The following is a 9,690-nucleotide window of genomic DNA, read 5'->3' on the forward strand; positions in this document are numbered from 1 at the left end:
ATGCTTTCGCACTTCCCTTATCCATGTTTCTTGAATTTGTATTCCCCTATTCACTCATGTAAGTAGGAAGCAAGCTTCCATTTGATTAGTGTGTGTCTGCCGCTCTAGTAGATCCTTGTCAAGACAGAGGAGGTCCCCTAACAAGATGAAGGGAGTGGGCATCCTAGCAGACCATATCTTGGCTCTCATCCTCTGCCGCCTCACCGTCTACTCCTTGTGCAGCTACAAGTGTGTCTACCGCTCCTAGAACCACTTCATCTCAGATGTCGAGTACCGAAAGGAGCTACCCCAGATTGTTGTCGAATTCTTCTATCACACCTAGAAAGGCAAAGGCCACTTCGCTAGCATCACCAGTGAACACCCCTCCTAGTCCTTCTTGCCCTTCCCCATTCACAATGTCGTCATCTTAGATTGCTACAATGGCCTCATTCTCTGCTAGTGTTTTGGGTGTCGCTATGTTGTCTGCAATTCGACGACTAATAAATGGATGCTACTGCTAGATAACCTCCATTCTGGTGGTGAGGGTCGCTTAGGGTTTGATCCGACAGTCTCCACGCACTTCCATGTGTTTGAATATAGGAAGATGAGGGAGGGTGAGTCCATAGGTGTGAGCATCTACTCATCTAAGAGTGCAGATTGGATCTTTAAAGAATCTAAATAGAGTGACGGTATTATAGTATCCACAAATGTGAGAAGTGTGTTTCTTAATGGTTTTATGCACTGGCTCAAGTTCTCTCAGATAATTGCTGTTGATATGGACGGAAAGACATGGACGAAAATATAGAAGCCACGTGGTGATGCAATCTCTATCCATGAAGCCCAGGGTTAGTTGTGTTTATGTACTGCTGATATTTTCACAATGACTCAACTTTCAATCTAGATCCTTGAAGACTATGATAGTAATAGATGGACATTGAAGCATATGGTGACCACGCTATAGATATTTGGATAGAACAATATTGAATTTGGTTACAAGGTTTGTGATGCATAGTATAGAGTGATTGCAGTTCTCCTTAAATGGAATTTGATTGTCCTTGTTGGGGAGGATAGAATACTGCTTGCATATGACATGAACCATAGAAAAGTTTATGTCCTCCTTACATAGGTCATCTATTGTTCTAGACCTACCTAGAGTATATGTATCAATGGACCTCACTGTCTTCCTTATGTTCCCTTGTTCATTGAGTCATTAGTAGAGCAGTAAAGGTGCATATGCTATATTTTGTTGTTAGGACATGTCTTTGTTCAGGTAGGGAGTAATTTTGATTTTATACATAGTCCAAATTTAACTTGGTAACTAAACCAATGGTTTGTTGAATATTAGTAATTATTAATTCTACTGCTTTGCATTGTGCAGGTTTGTTCCATCATGCATTAGCTACCAGGCTAATCAAGGAGTGCCAATCTAAATGAGCCGAGGACATCTACCTTACATAAGTCTGTAGGGAGTGGAACCTTTATTATGTTATCTATGTACCGCTTGTGTTAATTCATCAGTTGACATAGTTGTTATGTTAGTGTCAAGCATTGTTATTGTAACAAGTACTCTTCATTGTGGACATGATGAATGATTTGTAATGATTATATTTGTATGGTGTTTGTTTAGTAAGTTATTATGGCCCAGCTGAATTAGTAAATACATTATGAAAATCAAAAGTAATTCTGTCACCATTGCATGTACGAGCCGTTGGTTATTTTGTCATCACTGCCATACAACTACCTGTTGGTGAAGCAGACGGTCAGCAGGGGGTCAATAGTGTATCACTACCAAATCATTTGGTAACCTACACTAACTAAACGATCATCACGGGTGGATCGTACTGCAATATGATGGTGACGATGCCCTATGACCACGCGGTTCATTCATTGAAGAGACTATGATGTTCGCCTCGACACAGGTGGGTCGTGCTCTAATGCAATGGAAACAAGGACCTAATCATGGATGGATCATAAGCCAACACGGCGGTGTTAGTGTAAACCTATACAGGTGGGTCGGGCCTCAATGCGATAGAATAAGGATCTGATCATGGACAGATCATAAGCCATACGGCGGTGTTAGTGCATACCCACATAGGCGAAGCCGTGCTCCAATGTGATTGAAGTAAGGACCTTATCAGTAGATGGATGATAAGCCAAAACGGTGGTGTAGTGAATATCCCAGTCAGTCTTAGATAGCGATGACGATGGCTATGACTATTACTACCGATAGCTTACTACCGAGGCCAAAATCAGACTATGATAGGGGTTACAATGTGGCTATGAAAGGTGCGAGTGTAGTAGTGACAGGGAATGGTGGCGGCGTGATGGTGACTCCTAACGCAGCGCTGAGGATAGAGTCTAGTGACTCGAGGTCATCAGAGCTACTTACGCCGATGATGCTAGTGACCAGAGCTCATCTCCAACTAGCGGCCGGTGTCCTGGAGGTCAACCCTTAGCGGACAGAGGAGTCCTTGGTGATAGTGGAGGCTCAGAGCATCGGTGATGGCTTGCCGTAGTGATGATGGCGACATGGGGACAAGTGGGCACTCCCTTGGAGCATTCTTAGCAAATGAGGAGGGGTGGCACATGGTCACTGGCATCTCCACAGATGCATGGACGGGGTTGCTCAACCTAATTGTGACTTGTCCGGCAGCGAACATTGACAAAGGTGCCCTGGTGGTAGGTAGCTCCCATCAGCGAGGTGGCATAGAGAGCTTTGGGACTCTAGGACTGCTGGAGGAGGTAGAGGAGAGAACTTGGAAGCATGGTCACTAACCTAATCAACCTATAGCTGACTAGAGAAGAACTCGCAGCTCATTCCCACGACGGCCATGGCGACCAGGTTGGGGAAAATCAAGCTAGAGCTCGGAAGGAGAGAAGAAGGGAATCTAAGGGGGAGATGAGGTGTTCCCAAGCTTGGCAAAGCTTGATGCGCTATTGGTTGAGGTGGGGGCTCACTGGCCAGGCCTATTTAAAGGTCGGCGAGGTCAGTTTCAGCTGGTGACCGATATTTTCATCGCTCAGAGATCTTTTCCTTTGCGCAAGTGGTCCATCTTTTCCTGGTGATGAGCTGGCCAACAGCTATAGGTCAGTGCTTATTCAAACTTAGGCTAGGGGAAGAAGCGGGGACTAGGCCCGCCCATGGCGGCGGCAATGGCTAGCTGCCCTGGTGCCGCCGCGTGGTGAGGAGAGGATAAGGCTATCACGGAGCTTCATGGGGTCCACGCGTGGTCATCCGTATCCACTTGAATGCGGGCATGGTAGAGGTGTGTTAGCGAGCTCGAGGCGGCATAGCACGACACGGTGTTAGCATCATTGTCAAGTAGACAACGATGTTAACATGCGGGCCCACATCATCAGCGAGCGTGAGAGAGAAAGGGGGAAGGGCTGCGGGCGCACTGAGTTGGGCTGGCCCAAGTAGGAGGAAAGGAGAGGAGGAGGCAGGCGCGCGCGTGCGGGCCAAGCTGGTTGGCAGCCCAAACGGGAGAGAGAAGAGGAGGAGAGGTCGGCCGCGGCGCGCGCCAGAATAAAGAAGGGAGAGAATTGAGCCCATGTCCCTCTTTCTATTAAGGAATTGCTTTTCTATTTCCCATAAATAAACTATGGTTTATTTGAATTGATTTTTGGTTTGAATTTCAAGTAGTTTTGAAAGGTGGATGGTTTGGATAGTTAGGGATGGTCAAGGATAGTTTACATGGGTTTTGCCAAGGAAATTTATTTGGTGCCAAGTAAATTCTAGGGCAAACAAGTCATACAGTCAATCAAACAAGCATTTCAAACATTTCAAATATTTCAAACATATATGCACATGATGTGTTTTGATGCAAGGCTTTTGGAAAAGGTTTTTCAAAATGGGGTTTGTATAAACTAAACTAGTCAAGTTTTAGTTTGTTGTAAAGTTTTAAAAAGTCCACTGATTTTTTTAGGATGCAAAACACGTGGTGTTACAAAACTTAAACAAATTCAGAAGAGATTTAAATTTGCTTCGTACAAGTCTAGTAAATAAAACGTGCAAAAATCCAATGCTACACCATTTATGCAACAATAAAGTTTCTAAGCCTCATGTTAAATTTTAATCTCATGGAAATTATTATTTCTCTTATGTTAAATCATGGGAAAATAAATAAAAACAAAAAAATATTTTAGGAAAATAATTTTTTGGGTGTTAAAGCTAGAAAACCTAGCTACCTCTGCAATGGTTGGGCTGCTTCTGTTTCCGGGCTAAAGTAGATCAAGTAAAAAGTAAGAGAAAAAGAAAAAAAGAGTTTTATTTTTTTCTAGCTTTAAAACTTAAACAAATTTAGAAGAGATTTGAATTGGCTTCACACAAGTCTAGTCAAACAAACCAGCGAAAATCCAATGCTACATCATTTATGCAACAATAAAATTTCTAAACCTCATTAAATTTTGATCTCGTGGAAATTATTATTTCGCTTACGTTAAATCATGGGAAAATAAATAAAAAAGGAAAAAATATTTTAGGAAAATGATTTTTTGGGTGTTCCAGCTAGAAAACCTAGCTACCTCAGCAAGTGTATTTCTAGAGATGAGTTGATTAGTGGGATCCGATGGAGGTCTCTATAAAAGCGGCTGGGAATTGAGCCACCTTTGCAAAAGACAGATGTATCTACAAATCATTTTTGTAGTAGTGACTCCAATTAAAATATATGTTTTCTGAATTTAATATAATTTTTAGACAACAACAACATCATAGATAATTAATATCGGCCATAAGAGTGTCAAACAACATATTTCATATTTTTCCTAGATAGTTCTCGTCAGTATAAGTCTAACAAAATTGGATTTGGCATTTAAACCATACTATGTTTGACCAAGATGATACAAAATACCAATATTTATGACAATTAATAAGTGTGATTAGATTTATCATAAAATATATCTATTTTGTGTCTTCAGTGTTGATACTTTTCTCTATGAGCTTTGTGAAAAGGATAGTTTGACTTAAGAACAAAGTTAAAATATTTGGTACGAGTGAGTAAAGGACATCTTGGGCGTTAGAGAGTTGCCCATTAATTAGATCTGGTCGCAAGATTTGATGTTCAATGAGTATTGCAGTAATAAGTAATACCATATCATCCAGAATGCACTACCAAACTATATATTATTAATTGTTGCACATCGAAATAGTAAAATTTTATGGAGTCCTGCTATTGTGCAGGCGCAAGATGTACTCTCATTATTGTGTATTATGCTGCACACATCACCATGTCTACAAGATATCCCTTCACCTGAAGCATTTAATGATTACTCAGATATGTGAAATTTCGTAAAAAGGACCTTAGTTGTCTTTGTATTTTCTTCATATGAACCCTTATTCGAAGACAGCAGAGAGCTGCATAGAAATTTATAAGCCTTTGTTTTTTGAGAAACGCAAAGAAAATTTGTAAGTGCGCTTTACCTTAAACCTAATATATATTTTCTATTTCTCACTGTACTGAGTTGGGCCTAGTGGTACATACATATAGACGTAGTGTGGAACATTTGTATCAACACGGCTGGTTGAGCAAGTGGGACACTTATCGTTATGACCATTTAAACATGCTATGCCTGTTTATCATTGTCTTTGATCGGCCAACATTACTACTATTGTGGAGCATATACCGCTTGCTTTGTTAGTCGTCTGATACAGGCGAGTTATGGGACTGGTTATGGTAGTCTTCTTAAATGTCTTAAACCGCTTTCTGTTAGCTCTTGAATGTTGTATTTCCGTTGGATGCGATGGAACGGGGAAGATTCATCGTGTCAAAATAAAAATATACTGTCTCCTTTTTTAAATACTATGTGACATTTAGGATAGGCTTCTAAAAGATAATTATCTTGTACTGTAGTAGGCGACATATATTTCAAGACGCAGCGAGGGAGTAATATAATAGCACAGTGATAGTACGCTTCGCAGGTAGCTTAATTTATATGTCCGGCTCATATATATGGGCTTAGCGATAACTTAGTTCGTTTTTTTGATATTATGTTTATAGTAGAGAACAAGATATATATAGCTCGAAATTTTGAATTGTCATTTCAGCCGCCAGCATCACAAAATGACTGCCCTACGTCTATCAGTCTTCCAACCTATAAGACATAAGGGATCAGATTGTCCTGCAAGAGGCATGCATCATGTCTCTAGTCTTGACCCTCTAATGAATATATAACACTTTATGCCTTGTTTGGATGTACGTGTATCTACTTCAATCCACATGTGTTGGAGCGGATTAGAATGGAACTTAGTTTAATTCCATTCCAATCCACTTCAACACATATGGATTGAGATTAATACACGCGCATCCAAACAAAGTCTTAAGAAGTTTTGAGCCCTGTTTAAAACTCAGATGTTTTACTCCTGTCTAATGACGCATTGTGCAACGCAAGCACCAGTACAGGTGTAAATGGTATGGAGATTTTGTAACCAACCGTCTGACCTAAAGTTTCAGATGCTAAATAGATAATTTGTATTCGAATCCGGACATTCAACATTTGTACCATATCCGAATGCTCAAAGTTGAATTTCTTATATGGATATCTGTATCTGAAATAATATATCCAACACATCTGACATTAGCCTTGTCCCACTTCAGATCCGAGAAAAAATAATTATCTATATTCATATTCCTATATATCCTTACATATTTGGTTCATTAACAATACTGACACCAATGGAACATTCTGGGTTATTGCACAGCTTGGATACATAGTTTGGGCTTTTGTAGAAAATTCCAATACGTGATGCCCCTGTATGAATAGGAAAAATAACAATAGTTGACCCAAATATACTTGTATAATGATTATTAAAACTACAAGTGCCTTACATACACAGACCACATGTCAGTTACAAGTCAGCAGTAATAATAAATGAAACATATAGAAAGGAAGACATTGTACCTTGTTTCTCTATTTATAGGCACTGGCCGCTTCAGGTGTTTCCCACACAGTTGGACCATAAACAGCAGCGGTACCCTGTAGAAACATATGGGCACTCAAATAATAGGGGAACGAACGAGTGGTGACCTTAGTGTGATAGTTGTGGACGAAAATCTATGCCATGCCAACACTGCAAGTTGCATGCTTGCCAACCTCCAATTTCAAGGTAAATATCTAAAATAATACTGTGCATTTGCCGGGAGCAAGAACGTTATGCACATAGACTTTTTTCATGCTTTATTTATTTATGGATCTATGCGGTTTCTAAAATTTTTTTATTCTAGCTCTGCAATTGTTAGCCTCTAGAAGCTTCTCATTAAAAGACTATTTGTCAGTGTCAAAAATAATTCCTGAACGTTTGTCTTGTTTGTTTCAGTCGTTGTATATGCGAGTCCTGTTGATGCACTCAAGTTTCTTAAGGATCACGAAAGACATACTGATTTTGCATTAGTGGAAGTCAACATGAAAGAGATGCATGGTTTTCAGTTCCTTGACATATCCAGGGAGTTGCACAAAAACCTTCAAGTGATCAGTAAGTAGGCCAGTTTCTTTGCAAAATACTCTCTCCAGTTTTTTACTTGTCATATTAGTTTGTTCTAAATCAAACGTTTTTATCTTTGATCATTGATTTAAAAAAAGTATATAGGTTAAAAGCATAAGATTTATGACTTTAGATTCACTATGAGAAATAGTTCGATAATAATTCACATGTTACGACGTTTTTTTTTTAAATTGATGATAAAACATAAAAAAAGTTTGACTTTAATAAAACTAATATGACATGTAAAAAAACAGAGCAAAAACCTTTCATAAGGATGCATGCAAAAGTTCATTTATTTCGATATGAATAGTCCTTGACAGAAAATAAAATTTCTAAAATTGTTAAGAAACTAATTAACTTCCGTTTGTTTGGAACAGTGATGTCAGCTGATACGACATGGCCCACGATGAAGAGAAGCGTCGAGCTTGGTGCATGTTTTTTGATTAAAAAGCCTCTCGATGCAAATACGATAAATAACCTGTGGCAACATCTTGACCTAAAATTTCAACGGACCAACAAGATTAAGGACTTATTCCCAGGTTGGACCTACTGTGGCGCATGTTTTTTTTCTTCTTTTGAAAGACTCTGTGCACATGTTGAACTCCGTATATGATTGACCCTCGAAACAGAGACAACAGCTTGTTCTAATGTCTAATCCAGAGACGACCTACCACTTCTGTGTGTGCGGTCTACATCATTTAATAAATTTAGCTAAGGGTATGTTAATCCACTAGAAGTGTCCTAAAGTAAATTGTGTAAGCATGTTTGCCGTAAATGGTTCGTTCTTTATGTCCTGGAAAATAGTCAATGTAAAATATAGTTACAACAGCAACAGGGAGTACATAGACATCAGTTACCATTTGAATCAAATGATTTTGTAAAATTACAATTCGAAAGTATTGTAGTCCAAAAATATGCATATTAATTGCTACCTTGCATGTGAATACATATAGGTATTGAAGGAAAAATGGGGAATGCATTTGGGGAAGGTACCAAACAGAAGGCAACTCACCTGATGTGGACACCATTTCTGCAGAGGAAGTTTTTGCAAGCTGTTGAACTACTTGGGGAAGGTACAATGTCTCTATTTCTATCATGCCTTACAATTCCTCAATATCAGATATATAGTTGGTTACATATGTGAGTCAACTTTATTTTAGCCGCAACTCCAAAGAAGATACAGTTGCTCATGAATGTAAACTCCGTTGGTCGCAAACAAATTTCTGCTCATCTTCAGGTACATGCATATTATTCTTCTTTAGATTATTGACAACTCACATAAACTAAAACATTTTTTTAATAACAACTTATTAATTGTATGAATTTTAATTTTGTCAGAAACACCGAAAGAAGATTGAGAAGGAACTACGTAATTCAAATGCAAACAAGTCCAGCCATGGCACCCTGAATTCACAGCCTTTAAGGATTTGTGGAATAGGCCATAACACATTCCAATACAATCCCGACATCCAACCAGAAGATAGATCTGTGAGCTAATTATTAATGCAGATGGTAATTACAGTACTATGTACCTTCGAAGCTGACAAGTCTGATCATCGTTGCTTGCCTGCATGCAGGATGAAGTTGTGTCCTTGGATCATACAGAAATCATTGAGGAAACACAAAGCAACATGTTGTATGAAGCAATGCGGAGAGCCTTGCAGCTTGGGACTATTTTCGAGGAATCGCAGTTGCCCAATGATCCTTCTGGCAAAGATGCAGGAAAAGTTGAAATAGACATGATGAGGGATGGTAATTATCGAGATGCTGGGACATATGCATTTGGTGATAAAAATGAAGTATATGAAACTCACAATGCAGATGATAACGCGAAGGTCATCAGCAAGGATGATTCTGACAAGCTGGATTCTTATGGTGATGAGCTGCGACCAGTTGTGACGCTTGTGACCTATTCGGACTCAGAAGAAGGTGAAACGCTCTAGTTAACGGAGCAATGAATTGCGTAGGTGGAGGTACTTGTAAACTGTCATCAGAAATGATGCAATCATGGATGGATGTTCATGAATACACAGATTCTGTATCCTCTTAATTATTGAAGGAACATCTTCTTAATAAATGTTGAAGGAACTTCGGGAGTGTAACCCAAGAGAGGGATGGGAAAATTTGATCACCAAAAACTTTTCTAACCTAAGGCTCTAACATTCTTCCATACTTTTTTTTATCGGCTACAACATGGAAGTACACAACCCACATACTCCACACTCACACCACAC

The 9,690-nt window shown here is 39.3% G+C and overlaps 1 protein-coding gene across 1 annotated transcript; it reads left to right on the plus strand.

Moving 5' to 3' along the window:
* Positions 1-2,508: 2,508 nt before the first annotated feature.
* On the plus strand, positions 2,509-9,399 carry LOC136495631 (two-component response regulator ORR29-like). The gene is made up of 6 exons (XM_066491511.1): positions 2,509-2,647; positions 7,292-7,447; positions 8,410-8,529; positions 8,617-8,693; positions 8,795-8,944; positions 9,034-9,399. The coding sequence occupies exons 1-6, from the start codon at positions 2,509-2,511 to the stop codon at positions 9,397-9,399; spliced, it is 1,008 nt and encodes a 335-aa protein (XP_066347608.1).
* The last annotated feature ends 291 nt before the right edge of the window (positions 9,400-9,690 follow it).

Source organism: Miscanthus floridulus, chromosome 12 (genome assembly GCF_019320115.1).
Source record: "Miscanthus floridulus cultivar M001 chromosome 12, ASM1932011v1, whole genome shotgun sequence".
NCBI lineage: Eukaryota > Viridiplantae > Streptophyta > Magnoliopsida > Poales > Poaceae > Miscanthus > Miscanthus floridulus.

Excerpts from the sequence above, each read along its gene's own strand:
- LOC136495631 (XM_066491511.1), top strand. The coding sequence starts at position 2,509 with ATGGGGACAAGTGGGCACTCCCTTGGAGCATTCTTAGCAAATGAGGAG. Across the intron at positions 8,530-8,616 it reads TGTTGAACTACTTGGGGAAG|CCGCAACTCCAAAGAAGATA; the intron begins GTACAATGTCTC and ends ACTTTATTTTAG. Across the intron at positions 8,694-8,794 it reads AAATTTCTGCTCATCTTCAG|AAACACCGAAAGAAGATTGA; the intron begins GTACATGCATAT and ends TAATTTTGTCAG.